Here is a 26500-nt window from a genome sequence, read left to right as displayed (position 1 = left end):
TCTATTCCATTCTGCTTCATGAATGTGTGAAGTTTCCTTTTACATATATTGAAGCTTTTTATTTCAAACAGTTTCTGGTCGTGAGTTTCCCTGCCTTTTGCATAAAGAAGCAGAGTAGTACCAATTAGATCTAGTACTAGCTATCATGTCATTATAGACACTTTTGTGAATTGTTTTTTTCATTGGTTTGAAGTCCTTGTCAAACCTTAGGAAACCGCACACCAAACATAATATGGTTTCAAAACCACTCTGGACTGATGAAATGGAAATTTCTAACAGTTACAGTCCTAGGTGAATGAGATTGGAATTCTAAACCCATGTCTTGGTGGTTACAACCCATGAATCTACCTGCAAGATTGGTCTTAAATTGGTATTGTGACTCATATTGGCGCTTAAGTATAAGCTTGAAGCAAATTGAATGGTGCATAATTATGCATACAACCCACACTGTACCAGATTTAGACTTATTTTACCCTCATACTTATTGTTGAAGTGATTCCAAACGTTGACAATTGCACACTGTAATACTGTTCACCATCTTTATAAAAGAAGCACATTTTCTGAAATTATACAATACAAAAATTAAAATTTAGCAGCTTTTTCAAGAAGCACAGAAATTACCTGGTCTCTTGGAAGAAAAAATATTCAAATATTTTGTTAATTTACTCAACTGTAGTTTTAATTGGACTTTAATTATGTTTCTGTGTCAGAAATATAATCAAACCCGCCTTGACCCAGGAACAATTCATTTTAACAATGTTATTTTAGGTAGAACAGCTAAGATTAAATCCAAGGAAGAATAATAAAGCAGTAATAAATTTATTTTATACCACAGCTATGCTAAACACCCAATTAGCGTAATTAGCTCACATGGATTATTAAGGTTTGTAATCCATTGCCACAAAGGTTACTAAACTACATCAATGGAATAATAAAAAAATTCTGCTAGTAAAAGCATGAGAGGGAAATAATCGTATAAAAATACTGAATAAATTACAGCCAACATGAGTTCAAAAGTGTTGGACCAACTTCATAGATTTTTTTGAGGAGGTGGCAGTCCAAATTGACTGTGGGTGGTTATATGACATAATAATAATATATAATAATAATAATCCTTGCATTTGATATAGCACCTTACTACTCCTTCGAAACGTCTCAAAGCGCTTAACTGAATATACTATAAAGTTAATTGACTGTATATTTTGTGGGCAATTGTGCACAGCGGTGTCCCACAAACAGTCGTGGATTGAAGTGACCAAACTATTACTTTTTTAAGAAATTATTACTCCCGGAAAAGCGATTTGCCATCCTATGATATAGTGTATCTTGACTTCCAAAATACATTTGACATTTGAAGTGTCACTTCAAAGACTCCTTCATAAACTGATGTCAATAGATATCAAGAGATTGACATGGACATGGATTCAAAATTGGCTGATGGAAAGTAGTAGGAGGTTATTGCTTGGGGTGCTCAGTCAAAATGAAGGGGAGAGGGGATTTTTCGTAGGTGCCTTAGTAATCTGTATTGGGACCCTCTTGTTCATTGTATATAGTAATGGCCTGAATTCATAAACCTAGTGGAAAATGATTACATTTGCAGATAAAGGGAACTGTAGAAGATCCTACAAAGATCCTACAAAGACTAGCAATTAAAGTTCATTACAAACATATGCAAGAACTGCATATAGGACATTAGAATGCACTTAGTTTAATCTATTCCCTCCCTGGTACCTCCCTACCTTTCTGACACTCCCCAAACCACCACCAGGCTCCTCCGCTCAACTGGCACCGGCCTCCTGCTCGTCCCTCGAACCTTCCGCCCCACCATCGGAGGTCACGTTTTCAGCCACTACTCCTCAAAACTCTGGAACACTTGCCCTCAATCCCTCTACCTTGCCCGCTCTCTCCCCTCTTTTAGACCCTCCTGAGGACTTTCCTGTTCAATTGTGTTTACAGCCACCACCCCCCCACCCCCAGCTCGGAATCAGGCTCCGCCACTGTTAAGTGCTCTGAGATGCTACCCTCTGTGGAGGGTGTTATATAAGTGCAAATTGTTGTTCTTGTTAATGGATGGGATAGAACTTGCTAAAGGGGAAGGTGAAAGAGGTTTAGAATGTTAGTTGACTGCTCACTACGTCAAACAACAACAACAACAAGATTGTATTTATAGAGCACCTTTCACGTCGGGAGGACATCTCAAAGCGCTGGACAGTTGGGTCGGCACCTGAGCAGGGGTCAGGGTGAGGGGAGGGAAGGGAGGGAGTGAGGAGTGGGTAGAGAGTCGAGAGGGGAGGTGAAGGCACGGTTGAAGGAACAGTGTGAGACAGCAATAAACGAGCAAACGGAAGGCTGGGCTATATTGTTAGAACAGTTGAGCTTAGATACTTGAAAGTGATATTCAAAAGATTTGGTCAGGCTGCACCTACAATACTGAGTACATAACCTTAACATAAGGGGCTGTCTGCATCCCAGAGCAGTGCAGAGAAAACCAAAGAGAATGATCCCTAGTGTTAAAAGGAATGAGTATGTTTCCTAGTTTTCAAAATTCTTGTCTTCACCTTCAAGGCCCTTCATGGCCTTGCCCCCTCCTATCTCTCCGACATGCTAACCCCTTATCAACCTGTCCACTCCCTCTGCTCAGCAGGCTCCAGTCTGCTCCATGTCCCCTGCCCAGCCAGCCCCACCATTGACAATCGGGCCTTCAGCCTCTGCGCGCACCCTCTAGAACTCTATCCCACATTCTTTTCACCTTGCTCCTTCCCTTTTCTCCTTCAAGACATGCCTCAAGACCCTCCTCTTCGACCATGCCTTCAGCCACCCTCCTAACCTCTCCACCCTCCACCCTCCCTGATGCCAACCCCCCCCCCCCCCCACTCACTTGAGTCCTGATCACTGTCTGTTCAGGCCTTGGGATGTCCTCCCGACATAAAAGGTGATTTACAAATGTAATTTTGTATTCTAATGAGCTATGAGCAACATGTAGATAATCCAGGTTGCTTCGGTCATCAAAATAGATGATTCAAAGGGGATATAGCAGAGTATAACGTTTGTGGAGTCCTGTACGTCAGTAGTTAGAGCATTCGCTCTCAAGCGAGAGACCTGGGTTTGATTCCCGGCAGGGCAAAACCTTGGGCAAGTTTCCTTACTCCACATGCCTAATAATAATCCTTCAAGAAAAAAGAATTGTTCACTTCAATCTATGACTGTTTATGGGACACTGCTGTACGCAATTTGGCTGCCGCATTTCGACCACAAATATACAGTCAATTCACTTTACGGTATATTCTGTGAAGCGTATTGAAACATTTAGAAGACGTGAAAAGCGCTATATCAAATGCAAGGATTATTATTATCATTATTATTATTTAAATGGGATTCAGAATATAAACTCAGAACAATACCTGTTCGTAAAAACCCACAGACTGAGGCTTGCTACAAAGTAGTGGATTCAGCAGTTGCAACAATGCCATCATAAACTATGAGAATGAAGCTTCAATGAGTTAGCAATGTAATTTCAGTCCTAGGATGTACAACTTTTGAAAAACGCCTTCTAGCACATATCATTCCATGAATTATATAGGAGTAGAATTTCTGTGGGTGTTTTTTTTTATTTTGCTTTTTTAGCCACTAGCGAGTTTCATTGTGGACAATGATAGATGACTGGTGTGAAAGTCAGCTCATATACATGAACTGCATTGCCACTGTACTGTAGATTGTACAGCGGGCTCTGTCCTGCTTCACGACCCCACTCGCCCGCCCCACAATTGGCAGGCGAGCCTTCCGCCACTCTGTCCCCACACTCTGGAACTCCATCCCACAGTCCCTCTTCTTCGCCCCCTCTCTTATCTCCTTTAAGACCTGCCTCAAGACCCTCTTCTTCGAACATGCCTTCGATCAGCCTCCTTTCCCCACTGTCCTCCATCCTCCCCAGTCCCAATCCCCAGCTCGAGTCCGAAACAGTGATTGTCCAGTGCCTTAGGACGTCCTCCCAACGTGAAAGGCACTTTACAAATGTAATTTTGTTGCTGTTTGTTGTTGTTATTATACTACGTAATTTGAGCTGATACAATACTGGTTTTATTTCACTGTATATCAAATAAGGACTGCATATACTTATATGCCCAGCGCCTTGGGACGTCCTCCCAACGTGAAAAACACTGATGTAATTTTGTATTGTATGCAAATTATTAATCTGGCAACATTTTGATTTCTGTACTGCCATTGTAATTAATTCTGTTTTATCCAAGTCTTGTGATGTTTCACATTAGGCCATACCAATCCACTGTATATACTTTACATTCACTTTGGGGAGATCTAATTTGCAATATTTCTAAATGGGATTTCTTAATGAGGAATTTTGTTGGATTTTCAATCGACAAACAGGAATCTTGTTTGGGAATAGATTGTGCAGGAGCAGAGTTCTCACCCATCAGTGGGACTTGCTTCTGGTTACAGGAAAAAGACCCCATTTATGTGATTGAAATCTTTATTAAGGAACTCCATTAGGAAATACTGCAAAATAAGTTACACTGAATCTGATTACTGTATGCGCTTGAAAAAGCACACAAAAAGCTTCTATTGCCCTTTCAAGTTGCCTGCACAGGCACAATGGCTGAATGTGCCTTCTTCTGCACTGTAATTGTCTCAGTTACATTTGTTCTCACTGTGACTGCAATCCTGCTAGATCTGCTTAGGAACAAAATGTTTTATTTTGCCTGTCTCCTAAACCGAGACACCTGAGATGATACATTTTGAAGGTTCCAAGGCCTCCAATAGTATGAATCTATATCCAAATCTTCAGCCTGCTCAACATTTCTGGACTGTGTGAGCACAAAATCCCGAGATGGGTCTTGAATCCAAACCTTATGACTTAGATGTGAGAGTACTACCAACTGAGCCAGGTGATGCCTAAATTGTTAACCTTAATAGTAGTTGCATTGTAACCTTCAATTTCTTTGGTTCGTTAGACAAATCATACAATACTACTTATGATCAACTGCAAATTATTTTCTGTTTATCAACATACAGTATATCAGTGTCACAAGGAATGAACTTGGTATTCTCCTCCAGAAGCGCACTGAAAAATAACAGACTCCATTTTGCATGTAATTCTCATAGATTTTATCAATACAAAAAGATGGGTCCCATTGTGTGATTTGAACAATTGGAATCTAATCTCACAATCAGTAGAAGATTGTGAACCCTTTGAGTTTTACTCCTATGGCTTAATAAAATAATAATTACTGATAATAATCAGCTTTGCATAACGCCTTCGCATTTCAAAAAGCTTTAAAGTGGCTGAAGTGTAGCCACTGTGTATTTTGTGGACGAACACGGCAGACAATTTTGCACAAGGCAGCGTCCTACAAACAGCCAGTCTCTGACACTATCTGGATATTTTGAGCAGATGACTACCCTGTAATTATTCTCAAGAATCTGCTAATCTTTACTCAACAAGTAAATTGAAAAACGTGATGAGTCAGGAAACAATGATACTTCGTCTCATAATCCCCAGGTAGTTCAGGCTAAAAATACTCACATGCTTCTCCTTCATGGTTGTTTTGGGGATATTGCATTGCACTAATTGTCAAATTTGCTACAAATACTTATTCCTGAGTCCTGACAATAATTGCCTGTGATGTGGTTTAAGGTATTTCAACAAGACCGAGGCTCTTCTGATTGGCTCCGGTCAGTGCCTCCTCACCTCAGGCACTGACAGCATCACCGTCCACTCCACCTTGCTAAGCCAGTCCGGAACCTTGGTGTCTTGATTGACCCTCAACTGTCCTTTCTACCCCATATCTGTGCCATGACCCACTCTGCCTTCACCCCTGCAACATCGCCCGACTCCACCACTGTCTCACACCGCAGACCGCTGAAATCCTCATACATGCTTTCAATATATCGAGGCTCGACTATGCAAACTCCTTGCTTGTCAGCCTCCCCAACTCCTCCCTCCATAGGCTGCAGATCATCCAGAACTCTGCAGCCCACATCCGCTCCCGCACCAGGCTCCGTAATGCTTTTACCCCCCCCTCCATCCTCGCCCGACTTCACTTGACTGTGCTTTCAATTTCCCTGCTTCCCCCCTGCCCTCTACCCTCCCCGACTCCCAGCTCTAGTCTGAAACTCGCCTTGGGATGTCCTCCCGATGTGAAAGACGCTACACACATGTAATTTTGTCGTTGTTGTTGTTTCAATGTTATAGGAGCTGTATCTACTGTAAAGTTTTTCTTTTCTATAACTGGTAGAGTCATTCTTTATTTGTTTTTTTTCCCTGCAGAGTTGCAAAGCAGTTCCTGTGGCAACCCCACTGTACCACCCAGAGGTATTCTTCATGGCACTAGCTTTGATGTTGGTGATATGGTCACCTACTCCTGCGTGAATGGATACATCCTGGATGGATATCCTCGGCTTACATGTATAGCTAACTCGGGGAATAGTGCAACGTGGGATTTTCCCATCCCCATTTGCAAAGGTGAGTCAAGTGATGATTTAATTTAGTTTATTAAATGACAAATCTATAGCAATTACTCTTTTCCTCTATCCCTCTGTCTCATCCCCTCTCTATCTGCCTTTAAATCCATCCTCTTCAAAGCTTGGGTAAGGTTACACCTTCTCCTTCCTCCCTTGCTTAGCATCTGATTCTGTCATTGTAAAGTACTTCAAAATGTTATTCCATATGGAGGATAATATATCAATGTGAGTTGTTGTTGGTTTTGTTTGTTGATACCTATTAATTTTGTGATTTTTGTGATGCCATTATGTTATGTTAATTAACCCAATCAAGCAGTGGTATATATTTCATATGGCTGTATTAGGAATTATTTCACTTTGTCATAAGATTTTATCAGAGAACATAAGGCCTGTTAAGAATCCAATCTTTAAAAGTTCAAAATCATGAATCTTAACCTTACATTATATTGCCATTATTAGTTTTCTGCTCTCTTTTTTACATGAACTGTGATGCTTTATATATTTATGAACTGAACAGATAATGTGAGAAGAGTGGCTGAGAATAAACCCATAACCTCATCAGTGTAACAAGCCATTAAGATGCAAGCAGTTGAAATATACTGAAAAAATGGATAGTGAAGCCTTTATGTATTATGATTTCAGTAAGAAAGTCATTACTTGACTAAATCTATTCTTCATTGAATTGGAGGCTTAAGAGATATTTATTGTTGATAGTTTTTTTAAGATTAGTCCACTCATTCTCATTCTATAATTAGATTGAACGTAGTACTGCTTTGCAGTATTTTTCAAAGAATTTTGCATTTTGTATTGCCAAGAGGAAGACTGACTTACATTTTGCAATATGCTATAAACATAGTATTCAGTTCAGAATAATTTTAATCTGAGTCCCATGATGAAAATATGGGCAGCAACAATTCCTCAAGAGAGCACATATTTGGTCATCAGGAGCCACAAGTCATTGGAGGGAGAAGTTTTGTAATTTGTTCTGTATGGATCCATTTGATTTGGAGAAAAAACATTATTTGTAGAGGAAATGCTCAGATGAATCATTTTTGAAATGTAATACCCTGAATGTTCCAGTATGCTTTGGTACAAGGATAGTAGAAACTAAGATGGGAAAAGCATAAGGCATGATATACCATTGAAATCATCAGTAACATGGAAGAATTCAAGTGCAACTCAGTTGCATCAGTTTAAGAATGTTTTATTGTGAACCTCCTTTGACCTGCTAACTTCATCCAGGTAATAAGGGCTTTTCTCTGTATTGACGGAGGTCCTGTAATTCAGATGATATGATGTTAAATCAAGGCTGTCTGTCTGTTCAGGTGGACATTTAAGATCCAAAGGCAATGTGCAAAAAGAGAAGAAAGTTTATGTCAGTATATGTGTCCTCACCATTCAACCCTACTAATAAAATTGGTCATTCTTTTCATGACTGTTTGTGGGACATTCCTGTATGCAAATTGGCTGCCTCAATCACCTATAAAAATGCATAGTCAGTATACTTGCACAGTGAATCTTTTGAAACACTTTGAAGTCTCCTTGCAACATGAAAGGCGTTAAATATAAGGATTTTGTAAATGAATGGCATCTCTCAAAGTCAATCCAATTTATCCTTGCCCATAATCTAACTACGAGCATGGAATAGTGATTTTGAAACCTTTATTTTAACATGTAGAGTTTGAATGAATTGGTAAAAAGGAAAAAGTATTTTACATGAAATAGACAAAATAATAGAGCACCCCTTTGGTAATTACAGTGTTTGCATGGATTTTTAAAGCTTAGTTCAAAAGAGAACTGATATTGAACTGTTTGTCATCAACAATCTCATTGAACCAATGTCACAGAAGTAACCCTCACTGGTTTATAAAGCTAATCATTGAATGATAGACTTATAAACAATAAGATTCTAAGGGAGATACCCTTACTGCCAGATATTCTGCATTTACAACAACAACTTGCACTTATATAGCACCTTCCTTTCAGGGTAGCATCTCAGAGCACTTAACGGTGGCGGAACCTGACTCCGAGCCGGGGGGAGGGGGAGAGGTGGTCTTAAGCACGGTCGATGAGGAAAGTTTTCAGGCAGGACTTAAAAGTGTGACCTTGGACAGAGGGGCAGAAGGTGTGAGAGAAATTCAGGAGGCTAGTGCCAGTCGAGCGGAGGTGCAGGGTGATGGATTGGGGAGTGAGGAGGTCAGAGTGGTAGGGAAGTGCCTTTTTCATCTGAACCAACCTTGCGATCTACATCTGAAGTGATGCTCTACAATTCAGCATGATATACTTCCGTAAAATGAAAGGAATCTCTATTTGCAACTGCTGTTAGGATTTGCCACCTAGTGCTGAACAATATAATGAGCAGGACCAACAGATCTCAGCTTGTGGATTCAACTTGAACAGGAATTCTAAGTAATGTTTATGGCAAGCCTTCCTGCTGCATTTCTGCTGATAGTCCATGTGTTGTTTGTATTTCTGCTATTAGTCCATGTGTTGACTACATTTGTGGTGAAGACCACAGATAAGTCTGCTTGTCTGAAAATATTACATTCAAAAAGATCATAGGTGACATGCCAGCATCTTGTCGTCATTTCCCATGTCACTATTAACAACCTGTAGCATGTCTGGTAGAAGATCATTTTGAGCATGTTATTTTAGAGAGATTTGATAAGTGTGCTTTTAAAATGAGTTTTTATTTTTTACTATGAAATTCAGTGACCTGCTACATTTTAACTTTAGTTTTGGTGGTGGTGATGATAATGTTCATAATAATAATAATTAATAATAATAATCCTTACATTTGGAAAGAGCACCTTACACATTACATCCCAAAGTGTTTTACGGGATATACTGTAAAATGGAGTGACTGTTTTTTGAGCAAAGGCAGCAGCCAACTTGCACATAATAGTGTCCCACGAAAACCCATTAAGTGAATGGTCGTTCTTTTTATTTGAAAAAGTTGGCCAGGACACCAGGAGAAACTCCCTTCTCTTTTGAACATCACACTGGGATCTTCAATGTCCACCTGGACATGCGGATGGGACATCAATTTAACATCTCATCTGTAGGACGATACCTCCAACAATGCAGCACACCTCCAGGACTACCCTGGAGTGTCAGCCTAACTACATGGACACCATTTCTGATATTGGGCTTGAACCCAGAACCTTCTGACTCAAAGGCAAGAGTGCTACAGCCATGCTGACGCACAATACCGCAACAAATTAATACGAGGATTAATTGTGGTTGGGAACATCAATTCATATTATGCATAAGACATGGCTAATTTAAATAGGATATTTCTCTGTAAAGGTTCCTGAGATATGACTAACATTAATAATGTGTGACAATAGCTTTGTTTTATTATTGTTTTATCTGTATACCTGCAGAGCATCAAATTAACCTGATTGACAATAATAAAATTGGTCATTTTCAATCTACGACTGTTTGTGGGACATTGCTGTGCGCAATTGGCTGCTGCGTTTGCCCACAAATATACAGTCAATTCACTTTACAGTGTGTTCTGTGAAGCGCTTTGGGACGTCCTCCCGACGTGAAAAGCGCTATATCAAATGCAAAGATTATTATTATTATTATTATTGAATAAATGACTTCTAAAGGGTACTCACAGTTGGGATTAAAAATTATTTGATTTATTTAACTTCAGAGACGTGTTTCAAAACATTTCAAGTCAAAATTCTTTCAGACAGGCATTTTGTTTATCCAATGAGGCTACATGAAATAGCATCAGAAGAGCCTTTTTTGTTTCAAAAGTATTGATTCAAGTAATACTGCATTGCACTGTAGTACAAGGATATCACATTACACAGACATATTTTGAAGTCACCAAAATGTTGTAGAAACTAGTTGCCGCAAAGTAGAATTATTTGATATAAGCAATGGTTGGATATTTTGCTTTCGACTGATCAAAATGTAAAAAAATACACTGCTTTTATATAGCACCATTCATGTGATATAATATCTCAGAGCACTTTACAGTGTGGAGTTTGAGCCTCTTTGGATGCCGAGCTAAGAGGAAGGGGAGGGAGGAAGGTGACCATAGGCACGATTGATGAGATAGGTTTTAAGATGTGATCTGAAGATGTCTCAAAGTGCTTCCAGGATTTCACTGACAATTGTAGTGACTGTATATTTTGTGGATGAATGGGGTGGCTATTTTGCACACAACAATGACCCATAAAGGTGGGAAATGGAATTACAAGTATAGTCACAAGATATTGCAGGTTAAATCCTGTGAAGTGCTTTGAGACATATTGACAAAGTGGTAAGGCACAATAGCAAATGCAAGGATTATTTTCTGTAGTACTGAAAGATTTGTTGTAGACTTATTGATAGAGCAAGCATGATGGGCCTAGTGGCCCACTTCTGTTTCTATGTTCCAATGATTGACTGATTCTGACAGAATACTCTCACTTTATCTAAATCCATTGTTCACAAAGATTGAATATGATGCACTATGAAAAGTACTTACTATTCATATTCTCCCCAGAATTGAGTATCTTTCATGATGTGCCTGGTATGAATTAGCTAAAGGCTTTCCAGAGGAAAAAAAGATCAATTAATGAATCATTTCCTCTAGGCTGATACATAATGGGACATGATCATTTCTTGGATACATTTCTGTGAAATCAACAACAGCAACCTTCAAGATGGATAGAATATTAAACTTTGTTTAGTATGGGTTCTCACTTTGTTTTGAATTTTATATGTTCTTGGAAAACGTTTGGCACGATAACCTGGAATTACCAGTTTCTTGGTCACAGTCCAGGTTTATTTTAGTCTGTTAGTCGCAGAGGCCAGGAAGATCAACTCAATATCAGATGACTTTTTCTTCTAGCCTGTTTTTTCTCTTTCCACTACCATTATTTAAGTAGCAGCAACAACGAATGAAAAATTCCCATTATTCCACGTGTGAATACCTGACACAGTTGACTGTTTAACCCCCGGCTAGAGCTAGAGGGTGAAATGTTTGTCTCTGGCCTGATTCATTATGCAATCCACGATGATATGATTAGCTACTATATCAAATGCAAAGAATTATTAATAGATCAGATACTACCCTGCATGGAGGGTGCTCTATAAGTGTAAGTTGAGTAGTGATTGTACTACATTGGTGGAGTACAATCAATTATAATACTCCAGTGAAAATAAAATGTAACTCTGTTAACTACTGGTCTATGCGAAAACTTTTCTTGCTAGACTTGACCGCCAATGTAAATTCTAATGCAAAGAATTATTAATATAGAATTAAATGGCTTCCACTTGCAATAACTGTTACCAGGCTGTTACAAGAGCTATTGGCACATAAAAAATGGAAAGTGTATGGATGGGTCTCTAATATGTTCATCAGGAATGCTAGACTTCAATGGCAAAATCAATTCCAAATGGTACACACTTGTCTCCTAATTGACTGAAGACGTCTATTCTTGTTAATGTGTCAGTGGACTGAAGGGATCTCCTCTATCACTAATGGAATTAATTAGCTCTGGAATTTGGTGTTAAGTTATTTACATGTGATTATGTAGTTACTTATTCATTACACAGTGAGTGTTGGATAGTGCATTATAAACTAAATTATTATTAACCTTCAAAAGCATTGCTCAAAATACACAGTGCATCGTGTGAAGCTCTTTGAGACATTTCACCCCGACGTGAAAGGCGCTATAATATCAGATGCAAGGATTATTATTATCTTATATGTGAAAAAGGCTTGTCATTAATTAAGTGTATAAAATCCCAGGGATCATCCTTGAACAATTATCTTAAAAGATAAGACCAAAGAATAGCTGGCTCAGTAGGATTTGTACCCATTGTGAAGATACAATACAATTTACATAAATACAAGTGACACCTTGTATAACACCTTTGACATTGAGAGGATGTGTCAAAGCAATTCATCATGCTGGATGGGCTCAAATCCCTTACTTGGCTATGGTAAAATACCATCCCTTATTTCTATTATAGGCGAAGGTGGCAGCCAATTTGTGCACAGCGGTGAATGAGAGTTGTATCTGAAGGATAGTTGGTCAGGACAATGGAAAAAAAACTGTCCTCTCTTTTTGAACAGTGCGATGGGAATCTAACACACACCTGAACAAGCAGACAGGATATTGGTTTAAAGTATTAAGTAACCAAACTAAAGTTTGTTTGGCAATAGTTGAACCTCGTCCATACGTATGTGATTGATACCTCATTTAAACACAAAGATGTATTTTGTCCTGTGGCTTTGTTTGTTTCCTATGACTGAAGCTCAGACTGCACATATAAAACAAAAGAAAACGTAATTTATTACAACAATTTTTTTTTAAGTACACAACAAATAAATGATTGGAAAGATTGAATAGTTAAATGATTCTCATTATGTGGAATAGTGAGGGTGCCTTTGGCACTTCCATCTTCCCTCAACCCACAATGTTTGGATTCCCAGTTAGTTGTCTGAAGTACTTTGAGATGTCCTCCCAACATGAAAGATAATAATAATAATAATCCTTTCATTTGATATAGTGCTTTTCACGTCTTCTAGACATCTCGGGCAAGTTTCCTTACTCCGCACGCCTAATAATAATCCCTCCAAAACAAAACAATAATAAATTGGTCATTTTCCAATCCACGACTGTTTGTGGGACACTGCTGTATGCAATTGGCTGCCGCGTTTCGCCCATAAATATACAGTCAATTCACTTTACAGCATATTCTGTGAAGTGCTTTGAAACGTTGAGAAGATGTGAAAACCGCTATATTAAATGCAAGGATTATCATTATTATTATCATTATTATTATTATTATTATCTCAAAGCGCTTCAAGAATATACTGTAAAGTGAATTGACTGTATACTTGTGGGCAAAAGATGCTTCCGCCCACAAATATATAGTCTTATATTATTGTTGTTGAAAGATGCTATATTAATGCAAATTATTGTTGTTCAAAATAAGACTGCTGTTATACAGTTTCTACCTTGTATTAAGAACTGAGCTTGATCATTACTGTAAGTATCACTGATGGCTTTTTCCAGTAATTGCCAAAGAGTTGCAATTACAACAGAATACATCAAATAATAAAGGGCAGATTAGAAATGCAAATTGTCTGAAAATGCTATGGAATTATCAGTGAGTCTGTACAGATTTTTAATCAGATGAATAGTATTTTTAATTGGAAGAAGTGATGAAAAGTTTACATAATGCAATCTTCTTTGAATGTTTGCATTAATACAGGGTTTTTCAACCAGGGATACCTTAATAATAATAATAATAATCCTTGCATTTGATATAGTGCTTTTCACGTTTTCTAGACATCTCAAAGTGCTTCACAGAATATAATGTAAAGTGAATTGATTGCATATGTGTGGGCAAAATGCGGTAGCCAATTGCGCACAGCAGTGTCTCACCCCCGGAGGGTACTTTTAAGGGGCATAGGTTGAAAATGAAGGATTATATTTTTTGTCTGAGCTGTATGTGAGCTGCAGAGAACTGATTGTCTCTGTGTATTTCACCTGACTTATGTGTGAAAGTGTCCAAGGGATGAGACAGTTCATATTCCTTTAACACAAGAGCACGGAAAAGCACTGGAATGAGAAAATATTATTAAAATATGAGAATATTTATCCAAAAACCCACTCCCACAAAAGCCTATTTGAATGTGGAATGTGGACTCCATGCACTTATTCTATCTCTATTAACAGACGTTTTCTTACACAGTAACTAAACTAAAACCAGGATTTTGGAAAGCTTTGCAAGCTTTACTTTGGAAAGAAAAGATTTTAAATTTTAAGATGAAATTGAACTAGTATGCAATGTTTTTATACAATATGTAGCAAATTATTACAACAACATCTTGCATTTATATAGTGCCCTTCATGCAAAACAACATCTCAGAGCACTTAACAGTGATGGAGCTTGATGCTGAGCCAGGGGGAGTGGGGAGGAGACCATAGGCACAGTCGAAGAGGAAGGTTTTCATTCACAGTCTGAAATGAGGAAGGAGAGGGCAATGTGGAGGGATTGAGGTGGAGAGTTTGGGGACATAGTGGCTAATGGCTGCCGATGGTAGAGTGGAGGGGATGAGGAACAAGTAGCCAGAGCCGGCCAAGGAGAGGTGACAGGTGGTAGAATGGAGAGTACAGAGTTTGGGATTACAGAGTTCCCAGGATGTGAAGAGATTTGTAGGCGAGCGTGAGGATCTTGAACTCAATTCATTCTGTGATGTGGAGTCTAGCAAGGATGGGTTGTTGGGATACGGAGTTTAGTGCGGGTGAGTGTACAAGTGGTGGAGTTTTGAATTAGTTGCATTTAATGGATAGTAGAGTCAGAGAGACGGTCGAGGAGTACATTGGAAAATTATTAAATATGTAATTTTTTGTATTCATAATAACAATAACAAAATTACATTTGTTTAGCACCTCTCACGTCAGGAGGATATCCCAAGGTGCTGGACAGTCAGGGATCCGCACCCGATCTGGTGGTTGAGATCAGGAGGGATGGAGGGCAGGGGGTTGTGGGGGTAGGAGGGTGACCAAAGGCATGGTCGACGAAGAGGATCTTGAGACGGGTCTTGAGAGAGGCAAGGGGGTGGGCAAAGTACAGAAACTGTGGGATGGAGTTCCAGAGGGTGGGGGCAAAGAGGCTGAAGGCCCACCCGCAAATGGTGGGATAGGCAAGGCCAGGGATGTGAAGGAGGCCGGAGCTCGCTGAGCGGAGGGAATGGACAGGTTGGTAGAGGGTTAAGAGTTCACAGAGGTAGGGAATAGAAGGCTACAGAAGGCTTTGAAGTGAGGATCAAAAACTTGAATTGTATCCTCTGAGTAATGGGGAGCCAGTGTAGCCAGACGAGGATAGGGTGATAGGGTCGCAGAGCCTGGTGCGGGAGAAGGCTGCAAAGTTCTGGATGATCTGCAGCCTGTGGAGGGAGGAGTTGGGAAGGCCGATAAGCATGGAGTTTGCGTAGTTGAGCCTGGATGTGATGAATACGTGGATGAAGGTTTTGGGGTGAGAGACAGTGGCGGAGCTGGACAATGTTGCAGAGATTGGGAAAGGTGGAGCAGGTCATGGGAAGGATGTGAGGGATGAAGGACAGTTGAATGTTGAACAAGATACTGAGGTTCCATATTGGCCCCGCGAGGTGTAGAGTGCATCCATGAAGGATGATGCTGCTAGCGCCCAAGGAATGGAGGCGCTGACAGGAGCCAAGCAGGAGGGCTTCGGTCTTGTTGACATGGAGGATGTTTGCTCTCATCCAGGATTTGATGTCTGACAGATACTCTGAGGACAGCCGTGGATTTGATGTCTGACAGATACTCTGAGGACAGCCGTGGTCTGGAGTTGAGGGTGGAGGCGGAGAGGTGGAGTTGGTTGTCATCTGCATACATGTGGAATTTGACCCCATGTCTACGGCTCATGCCACCAAGAGGGAGCTTGTAAATGTTGAAAAAGAGGGGGCCAAGGACAGAACACTGAGGGACGCCACACGTGACCGTGTGGGGGTTGAAGGAGAAGACGTTAGTGGAGATATAATACATCAAATATACAACAGCAACAACTTGCATTTATATAGTGTCCTTCACTATAGCCCTGGAGCATTTAACAGTCAGACCCCAAGCCAGGCGGAGAGGGAGGGGGAATCATATAATACATGTAATATAAAACATATTCAAGCCTTGTGAAAAACAAAAAGGTGTGATGGATGATCAAAGCTTTGCATTGTGTGAACAGTAACACCTTTGTGATTTAACATTTATCAACAACTAACACTGGTGTTTACCGTGACAAGGAACAAACTGTGATCATCAATCAGCCTTTAAATACAAACCAAGAATATAGACTAGAATCATAGATGCTGAAGAAAGAAGTCCATTAGGCTCAAGGAACTAAAAACTAAACTGGTGCCAGTTTTTCCACTGAAGCTAATAACTATAAATTTCTATCATGGTCTTTCCATAAGTGTCCATAAACCAGTTAATCCAAAACTCCACAAGCCCATCACCCCAGTCCCTGCCAGGCTCCACTGACTGCCTGTCACCCAACAAATTCACTTTATTGTCCTCGAACTTAGTTCATGCCCCAGCACCTCTCTATCTGTGTGATCCTCTCCTAACTCATTCCTCTGCTTGGCTGCTCTGCTCAGCTGTTGAGGCCTGCTGCATCTGCCCCCCACCACCCCACACCACCATCAATGGCTGAGCCTTCAGCTGCTATGGCCCTAACCTCTGGATCGCCCTCCCTCTACTCCTTTGTCTTGCCCCCTCTCTCTGTGTGTTTAAATACCACCTTAAAACTTACTTCTTCAGAACCCGTGGTCATCTCTCCCCTTCCTCCTCTCTGTTCTCCCCTGCTCGGTGTCTGAGCCCCTCATTGTTCAGCACTCTGACACCTTATCCTATGTGAGCGGTGTTATAAAAATGCAAGCTGTTTTAATGGTACCCTTTTGTATTCATCCTCTTCAAATGCTCAAGTATTTCCCTTTCAAATGAATGGTCTCAGGTTCAATAGTCGAGCATGATCAAGAATTCCATATTTTGATAACTCTCTGAATGAACCCTCACTTTGTCTCTTACAATGACAATTTTGATCTCATAATCACTTTCCCAAGCAAAGGGAATAATTTTCACTCTTAAAGCCTTTCAGAATTTTGAAGATTCCCCCCACATTAGATCCCCTTTAAACCTCTTCTTGGCAGAGTTAAATATCTTCCTGCATATAATATAATTAATATAGTTTCAGGTTATACAGTGCATAAGGGTTTAGTAAATCATACTCTTGTTTGTACTTTTTGTATTTTGTCTATTTTTATAGCTTGAGATGCAAGCATTGTGATGTTCTTGTAATGAACAATCGAATAAACCCCTGAGCCTGTTCATAAGGTTATGATCTTAGCAATAATAAGAATAAGAAGCCTTGCATTTGATATAGTGTCTTTCATGTCAGGAGGACATCTCAAAGCACTTCAAAAGAAAGAACAGTGTATTTTGCAGGCACACTCAGCAGCCATTTGTCACACAACAGTGTCTCATGAAGTATATGATCAAATTTGAGGATACCTAGAGAAACTCCCTCCTTATTTCAAATAGTGTCATGGAATCTTTAGCATCTACCTGGACAGGCTGATGGGACCACCAATTAACATCTCATCTGAAGTCTGGCTCTGAGGCTCTCTGGGATGCTATCTTGTGTGAGGGGTGTGATATAAATGGTTGTTGTTATGGTGCCTCCAGCAATACAGTGCACTGCCAACATTGTGTTTGGAGTGTCAGCCTGGACTGTGTGTGTACAATGATAAACCACTGTGCAGTGTAAAGGTCTCAGAAAAGAGAACAAAAGCTCTCCCATATTCTTTACATTGCTGTCTAATGACAGCATTTGCAATCTGTAAGTTAGAAGAATAGAACTATAGAAATTTACAGCACAGAAGAAAGACATGCAGCCAATCGTGTTTTTGGTAACTTTTTGAAACAATGATGTATTCAGCTCAAATTTGCTTGTTCATTGCATTTTCCTGTTTATCAACGTGGCTCACATGTTACATTTGGGATTTTTCTCAGTCAAAAAAATGCTCAAGGTTATCCAACAGAAGGTCACAAATCAAAATGTTATTTCTTAATTATTATTTCTTGATAATTAACATTATATTTTGGCAAATGTCTTGTTAAAGAATTCTACAATTTCTGCTGCTGTCTCAAAATCATAATTAAGCAGGGACAATTAAGCAGTGGTTTGCAAATCTCACATTTAATTCCTTTTTGTGAAAATAAAAATGAAGAGGCAGGTTTTAAGAGCAGGGTCGGTCATGCAGCTTACACGCTTTACTTATAATGATTTGAACTCTGATGCAATACACACTATGTCCCTTATATATAACCCTTATCCTGGGTTATTGAATGGAATTGTATTCCACTTCTCTTCATGGTCTAAGGCCATTTGAATTGTAATTAACTTTAATGCAGCTAATACCATGGCTTAATGCTGAGCCCTGCATCATGTCAGCAATTACAGTATTCATTGCCTAATATCAGAAGAGTGTGGAAAAGTCTTCAGGGGATGGTGGACAAGCTTCAGGCCAGCTAGCACTATTCATCGCCGGTACGGTGAAATAAAACGTATTAAAGTGTATTAAGCTGAAAATTGTGTATAACTCAGATGTAATTAGCTTTGCAAGTGAGGAGAGGAATAGTTATATAGCATTGTGCTGGTGGAAATACAATTTGTATTTCTGCAGCAGGGAGAAAAATTGAGCCAAATTTGGTTTGAACACCAGAGGGAAGAAAAACCTCTCTCAGGTTAATAACACATGTGCTGCTCACAAAACCAAATTGCAGCCTTTTAGTAATGAAGCCTCATTACATTTTGACAAATAATGGAAACCATCATTCAGAGATTTTCACCAAAATGGTTTGGATGAAGAAGCCCTTCAAAGCGCTTCACAGGATATATTGTAAAATATAGTAATTTGTGAGCGAACCCATTAGACAGTTAGCTCAAGGCAATGTCCTTTACTCCAAGTTTCCAAGCAATACCAGTTGCCCTCTGATACCTCATTATAATGATTGCCCTTTAATAGTGTAAATAAAGAGGGGGTAATAATTTCTTCACAACTGAATAAAAAAATGTGATCACTAAATCCACGACTGTTTGTGGGACAATGCTGTACGCAATTGATTGCCACGTTTTGCGCAGAAAATGTAGTCAATTCACTTTATACTTTATTCTGTGAAGCACTTTGAGATGTCCCGAAGACCCGATGAGATGCTATATCAAATGCAAGGATTATTATTCTTATTATTAGTTAGCATATGAGTAAATGGGGAAGTCGGGAGAATCTTTTTCACGAACCAAGTGGTTAGGATATGAAATACTCTGTGAGGAGTGATGTTTGAGGCAGAATCCATATTTGCTTTCAAAGGGAAACTAGATAGATATCCAAAAAAGAGTAAATTACAATGGTATCGGGTAAAGGCTGGATTTCTCTTTGCAAGATCCAACACAGACACCAATGGACTTCTTCTGTGCTATAAATATCTATGATTCTAGTGTTTGAGCTTTGCCCATGGATGTCAGGGATGTTATGTTTTCAACGCTCTATGTGTAGAAAACTATTTTATTCTCAGCTCAAACGTTACAATTCAAACAATCCAACCAAAACCCCTTGAGTCAGTTCTCCCTGCTTCCTCCCTCCTGATCCCCTTTCATCAGTTCTAGTTAATTGGTCCTTATTTTCTTAAAGGTTATCCAACAAGGGAAAGAACCCTCCTCCCCCGTACTATAGCAAAATAGTGAGGCCCCAAACTGGTCAGATGCTTTCACTATTATGGTTACTGAAGTTGCTATTGGTTGTCATCGTTGTTGCTGGACATCATTGATTGGCTTGACCGGTGATAATTATCGCATCAGATGTGGAATTTTTGACAGGCAAGTTTTATTCTTTGTGAGAAATAAAGCTGTGTGCACAGATACTCAAATTCAGGCATGAAACTCTACTCCTGCCGTTACCTGCTGATAAGATTTCCAGTGATTGAGAAAGAGCTAGCAGGCTTATTTTTGTCGTTCAATATGATAAGGTGATGGAGCAGGCCACCTGCATTTATTTTTAAGCGTTTAATGTCTGACTGTTCAGAGAAAAACATTAGATAACGACTACAGTATAAAGGCATTGGATGCTGATCACTATCAGCATAGGACTACCTCTACAAAAAGGTTGCTTGCTATATTAAACTCCCTTGAGTAAAATCACTTTCAGGACAGTATTATATCCAGAGTCCACCTGGGGCTCTGTAAATTCATTATATATGTACCCTATGTAGTGCTTTGTTCTCCTGAAGATGCTAACTCTTGCTTCAAAGTACTAAACATTCTTTATATCATGTAAAAGCATTACGCTATGCATGTGCAGGAAGGATGCATTCCTGGATTGGAGCCTCCATAGTCAAGAATCTGATGCCAGATTTGAAGTGGCTGTGTGTGCTGGGTAAAGCTTAAAATAAATATGTGTGCAAGAATGCAAAGTACGTACGGATTGATTTAGGTTTCAACCTGGCTCATTCGGTGGCACTTTCACCTCCTATTTAGAAGGTTATGGATTCAAGTTCTATGTCAGATCTTTGAGCTCACTAGACTGACACTCCAATACTGGGGTAATCGCTGCATGGTTGGATGTACCCCCCTTAGGATGACATACTAAACTCAGGTCCCATCTGTCTGTTCATGTGAACATTAAAGGTCCCATGTTACTATTCAAGAGGAGAAGGGAGTTTATCCTGATGTCTTGGACAGCAATCCCCCAGATACACAAAATTGTTCATTCATTTTGTGGCTGTTTGTGGAACATTACTGCATGGAAATTGGCTGCCTTATTTGCCGATTAAAATGCAGTGACGACACTTCATAGTAAATTCCTGCAAAGCTTTTGAGATGTTGTCCCGGTGTGAAATCACTGTTATTCTAGAGGCAGTATGACAAATCACTGAAGGGCCCAGTTCTTCTAAAATGGCATTTGCTTAGCCAAGCTGGAAAGTAAGGATGTGAGATCATGCTAATGTTTCCTAAGGATGTCTGTGTTATGTGTGTGATCAGCTGTATTTGACTGCTCATGCTAGGTATAGGCAATATGACATCAGGCAAATTCATTTTGACATTGTCTTCAATCACTAATGATCTTTCAGCACTTCTATGAACATCTTTGTTTGGATATTGTACGTCATGTACTCATAGAGTCATAAGAGTAATGCTGTGCTTTTTGCTTTCTGTATTATTTGGACCCTAGAAAATATGTTATTTCCGAATAAGAAATCTCTTATTCAATAGATTCCAATTGTCTCTCTCTTTTTCAAAACAATAGATTACTAGCAATTTCAGGTTTAATACTATCCTTCCTTGGGGGTGTGGGGGTACTGTTAAGCAGGGTTTCTTTGCAGCTGAACTGTCTACAAAAGATGATGCGTTTAGCAACTTTATATCAGAATCGAGTCAATTCTCAGTGGTGATTTTAGTAGACTGGATCTTGAACCAAGCGGGTCTGCAGTGCTCCAAGGCACTGGTGATGATACACCAGCCAGCCTTTGCTTATCAGCAGGACTTGGAAGCACAGACCAGTCACTGATGGCAGGAACTCTTCCCTCTCTTGTTAAGCCAAAGCCCGAATGGATAAGGTGGTTTAAATTAGTTCAAAGTTCTGATGCGGGACTTGAACGCACAAACTGTTAACTGGGAGACGAGGGTGATGACAACAACAACAACAACAACAACAAGATTCCATTTATAAAGCGCGTTTCATGTCAGGAGGACGTCCCAAGGCGCTGCACAGTTGGGTCATGACCCGAGCAGGGGGGAAATGGTCAGGGTGAGGGGAGGGAAGGGAGGGAGCGAGGAGGGGGAAGAGAGTCGAGAGGGGAGCTGAAGGCTCGGTCAAAGAGAAAGGTTTTGAGACCGGCCTTGAAGGAGGAGAGGGAGGAAGCAAGGCGAAGGCATTGGGGGATAGAGTTCCAGAGCCTCGGGGCTGAGAGGCTGAAGGCCCGACCACCGATGGTAGGGCGATTGGGGCGGGGGACGTGGAGCAGACCGGAGCCGGAGGAACGGAGGGTACGGGCAGGTAGGTAGGGGGATAGTAGGTTGGAGAGGTAGGAGGGAGCAAGGCCGTGAATGGCCTTGTAGGTGAGGATGAGGATCTTGAAATCAATCCTCTGGGGGATGGGGAGCCAGTGGAGGCGAGCGAGGGTGGGAGTGATGTGGTCCCAAAGCCTGGTGCGGGACAGTACACGAGCTGCAGAGTTCTGAATGACCTGCAGCTTGTGGAGGGAGGTGGCGGGAAGGCCGGCGAGGAGAGAGTTCCCATAGTCCAGCCTTGAGGTGACAAAGGCGTGAACCAGGGTTTCAGGAGCGTGAGGGGTGAGGTAATGCCGTAGTCTGGCGATGTTCCAGAGGTGATGACAACTGAGCCAGGCTAATGCCTGACATTATTTAATATATATTGCAGCTAAGGTGCAGTTTACATAAGAGATCTGAATCAAGCAATGTATTCTGTGCAACTAGAAACCTTGAGCAATGCTTTCAGAATAACACATTTAAGAATAGGTGGAGTCACAGATTGAAGTGGTTAGCGTGCTTGCCTTGCGAGTGGAGGATCTTGGTTCAATTCCCAGGCAGGGCAAAATCTTAGGCAAGTTTCCTTACTTTACACGACTCTGTTCACTTAGCAGTTACTTGGAACCTGGTTGTTGGCAGATCGTTTTCTGGAGGTAATAATCCCTCCAAAAATAATAATAAATTATGGTCATTCAGTGAAGTTATGATAAACTTTTATAAAACACTGGTTAAGCCTCAGCTAGAGTACTGTATTCAGTTCTGGGCATCACACTTTAGGAGGGATGTCAAGGCATTGGAGAGGGTGCAAAGGAGATTTACCAGGATGATACCAGAAATGAGGGTCCGATTTCAAATATTTGTTGAACGAAACACAGGGGAGGTGAGGAGAAATTTTTTCACACAGCGAGTTATTCGGATCTGGAATGCATTGCCTGAAAGGGTGGTTAAAGCTGATTCGATAACAACTTTTAAGAGAGAAGTAAATAATTATTTTGGGAGGACAAGTTTGTATGGCTATGGGGAGAAAGTGAGGGAGTGGGATTGAATTGGATAGCTCTTTTCAAAGAGCCGGTACAGACACAATGGGCCGAAAGGCCTTCTTCTGTGCTGTATGCTTCAATGACTCCATGACTTTTTGTGCGCAATTGCCTCTGCGTTTCAATCCATTTTACAATATATTCTGTGAAACACTTTGAGAAGTCTCAATGACGCCATAAGTCACAATATCAAATGCAAGGATTATTATTATTATTTTGGGTGCTGCCTTGTGGTCATCTTTAAAAATTGGATAATGGATTGATGTTGGAAAACCAGCAGGACCCATTGAAAGGAAAGTTTCTCTTATAGTCCTAAACAAAATGAGTTTGGCATCTAGCCTCAGATCAACTCATCCCAGTAGCAGAAAATTCCATTCAGATTCAACTTCCATAAGGCCTTTGCTGTTCTACTACATCTTGTTTTCTAAAAACAAAATGATCAATGCTAGAATTTGTGTGCAAATTTATTTCATAGAAAGATCAGAATCCCTATAAAGCCCAAAGCTTTGGAATACTTGCTGTCACGATAGAAGAGATATTTTCTAAAGAATGCTTTCAGATTTTTGGACCTTAAATATCATATGCATATGATTGCTGGAAACCATTTTTGCAATGTTATTATAATAATCATTCAATTTGATGTGGGGCGGTATAACATTATCAAGAATTCTCAAAATGCTTCACAGGAATTAAGGTAAAGTTTAATGATTTGTGTACAGCAATGCACCACAAACAGCCATGAAGTGACTAACCAATTTTATCTGTGGGATTGTTGGCCAGGATTCCATGAAATCTCTGTCATCTGCCATTCTTTCAAATGCTCCTTCCTACGAGAAGCTTCTATATATATATATATATATATATGTATATTCACAGGCAGGACGAAACGTTAGGCAAGTTTCCTTACTCTGTTTACCTAGCAGTAAATAGGAACCCAGTTGTTAGTCGATTGATAAAAATACTAATAATTTGGTCACGCAATGCACGACTGTTTGTGGGTCACTGCTGTGCGCAATTGGCAGCTGTGTTTTGCCCATAAAATATACAGTCAATTCACACTCCATATTTAATAATAATAATAATAATCCTTGCATTTGATATAGCGCTTTACACATCTTCTCACCATCTCAAAGCGCTTCACAAAATAGACTGTAAAGTGAATTGAACATATGTTTGTGGGCGAAATGCGGCAGCCAATTGCGCACAGCAGTGTCCCACAAACAGTCGTGGATTGAAAAATGACCAATTTATTATTGTTTTATATATTTGTATAGTATAATAATAATAATAATCCTTGCATTTGATATATCGCTTTTCACATCTTCTAATCGTCTCAAAACGCTTCACAGAATAGACTGTAAATAATAATAATAATAATCCTTGCATTTGATATAGCGCTTTTCACGTCGGGAGGACGTCCCAAAGCGCTTCACAGAACACACTGTAAGATGAATTGACTGTATATTTGTGGGCAAAACAACAACAAACCTTGCATTTGTATAGCGCCCTTCACACGAGGTAGCGTCCCGAAGCACATATTCTGTGAAGCGCTTTGAGACGTCTCGAAGATGTTATTAGGTGCTATATCAAATGCAATTTATTATTTATTCTATTTATTATTATTATAGTCTTAGAAAAGCATTTCACCCAGAACCAGCTAGTACATTACTTAAGAGAAATGAATCGCACAGTAAGTTATATCCGACATCTCAGTGTGTTAATGTTGGATTGATGCTCAAATTATAGATTCAAATTTGAAGTCAGGTGAATTTTTAATTTTTCTGATGGTTTTTTCAATCTAAGATTCAAACTTGTCCAAATATTTATCCGAAATAAGAGCATTTGTTATATAAATATTCACTGAAGAAAAAATGATCACACCTTACTGCTGCTATCAAGAAACTAAACATGTCAATGAATGAATATTGGTGTGACCACATTATCTTTCAGTCTTATTTCGAATTAACATGCATGCCATCTTATTTGGCTGAACCCTAAGACTGGGCTAGTTGGTACATAGCTGATTATGTAAATTTGAAACGTGTCAAGTGAGACTTACCAATAATATTTTGCAGTCATTTTTTCTTAAAGCACTAATTACTTTAAGTGTTGTTCTGTAAATCTTATTAGACTACTTGGCAGAATTCAGAAGAAGTGAAACTGAATCTCAAGCTCTAGTTTTGGCTTCTTTAAGTAGCTGAAAACTGTTACAGCCTGTCTTTTTCAGCCCTCAAAATGTTTACTGCAATAAAATCCCTTTAAAAATGGGTGCTTTATAAGGCAGGTTCACTTGTAAAGTGGGTTCCTTATGGACCCATAATTGTTTTTTGGTGTGTGTTCGCTTTCATACATGCAGAAAATGATTGCTTTTGGGTTGCCAGGTCATCAGATTGCCTTATGCATACACAATATTTTGTCTAGGTTTTAGAGTTAACTTTTAACACTGAAACCCCTTAGGCTTTTAGAGTTGTTTGAGGAAGCAATGGTGAGAAGAAAATCCATCTTAGAGCATATCTTGTTATCTAACTCAAAGACGCATTACAACACAAGATGTCTATCACCAGATATTGATTTAATTGTAAACACTTTTAAATCAAGTAAAAACAAACGCACAGACATTGTGTTTTTCAACATCTAATCTTGTATTGCTACAATTCCAAAAAGAAAGGTATCTGTCACTTGCTGTCTCCTGATATTTGCCTTGCATTCTAGCTATTTATGCTATTTATGGATTCCCGTTATTTATGATGCGTGCTGTTGTACAGAAGTTCTAATAATAATTCTTATATTTGATGTGGCACTTTAGGTTAGAGTGATTCACAGAGATTTCTGAAAAATTCAGTGTTTATTTATAAGTAAACACAGCTGCTAATTTGAATCAGCAAAACCATAGTACCTTGATGAACTGACTTTTTAAAATATATATCTGGAGGTTATTGGCTAGGAAACCAGCATTATATTGAGTTTTGAATAATACCATGAGATCTTCCATCTGAATAGACAGATGGAATCTTGTTTTAACATCTCATCCTGTGAAGAGCTTTGAGACCTCGAAGGTGTGATCAAGCGCTATCTCAAATACAAGGTATGAGTGAGGTGATGTTGTGCTTTTAAGTAATAGTAACAATGTTGATGGCAATACTAAATGAAAACATTGCTGCTTCATTAAACAATTGAAGTTGTGACTTGAGTGGATTTTCCAATCACATTCTAAAAGTTGGAACTCGGGCAATAGCCTGGAAGAAGATGGACACAAATGCATTTTTTCTATGTTTGTTTTATCTCTTTCCAGAGATGTTTAGCAAGAGGTAAAATCAGGAGGAGTTCCAGAGAGCAGGGCAAGAATGGTTGAAAATTTGAGCACATTGGGTGGAAGATAAAAAGCTGGCCTCTGCTGGCTGAAC

The 26500-nt window shown here is 39.6% G+C and overlaps 1 protein-coding gene across 1 annotated transcript in view; it reads left to right on the top strand.

The window, feature by feature from the left end:
• csmd3b (CUB and Sushi multiple domains 3b) overlaps nucleotides 1–26500 on the top strand; it is a 773500-nt gene that overhangs the window by 284541 nt on the left and 462459 nt on the right. The window contains exon 4 of the mRNA XM_042331884.1: nucleotides 6284–6478. Within this exon, the coding sequence (XP_042187818.1) occupies nucleotides 6284–6478 (195 nt within the window). The remainder of the gene's footprint in view (nucleotides 1–6283; nucleotides 6479–26500) is intronic.

Source organism: Callorhinchus milii, unplaced genomic scaffold (assembly GCF_018977255.1).
Source record: "Callorhinchus milii isolate IMCB2004 unplaced genomic scaffold, IMCB_Cmil_1.0 Scaffold2, whole genome shotgun sequence".
In the NCBI taxonomy this organism is placed as follows: domain Eukaryota; kingdom Metazoa; phylum Chordata; class Chondrichthyes; order Chimaeriformes; family Callorhinchidae; genus Callorhinchus; species Callorhinchus milii.
Note: the sequence above shows the minus strand (reverse complement) of the source record. Positions and strands in the feature narration are given on the sequence as shown.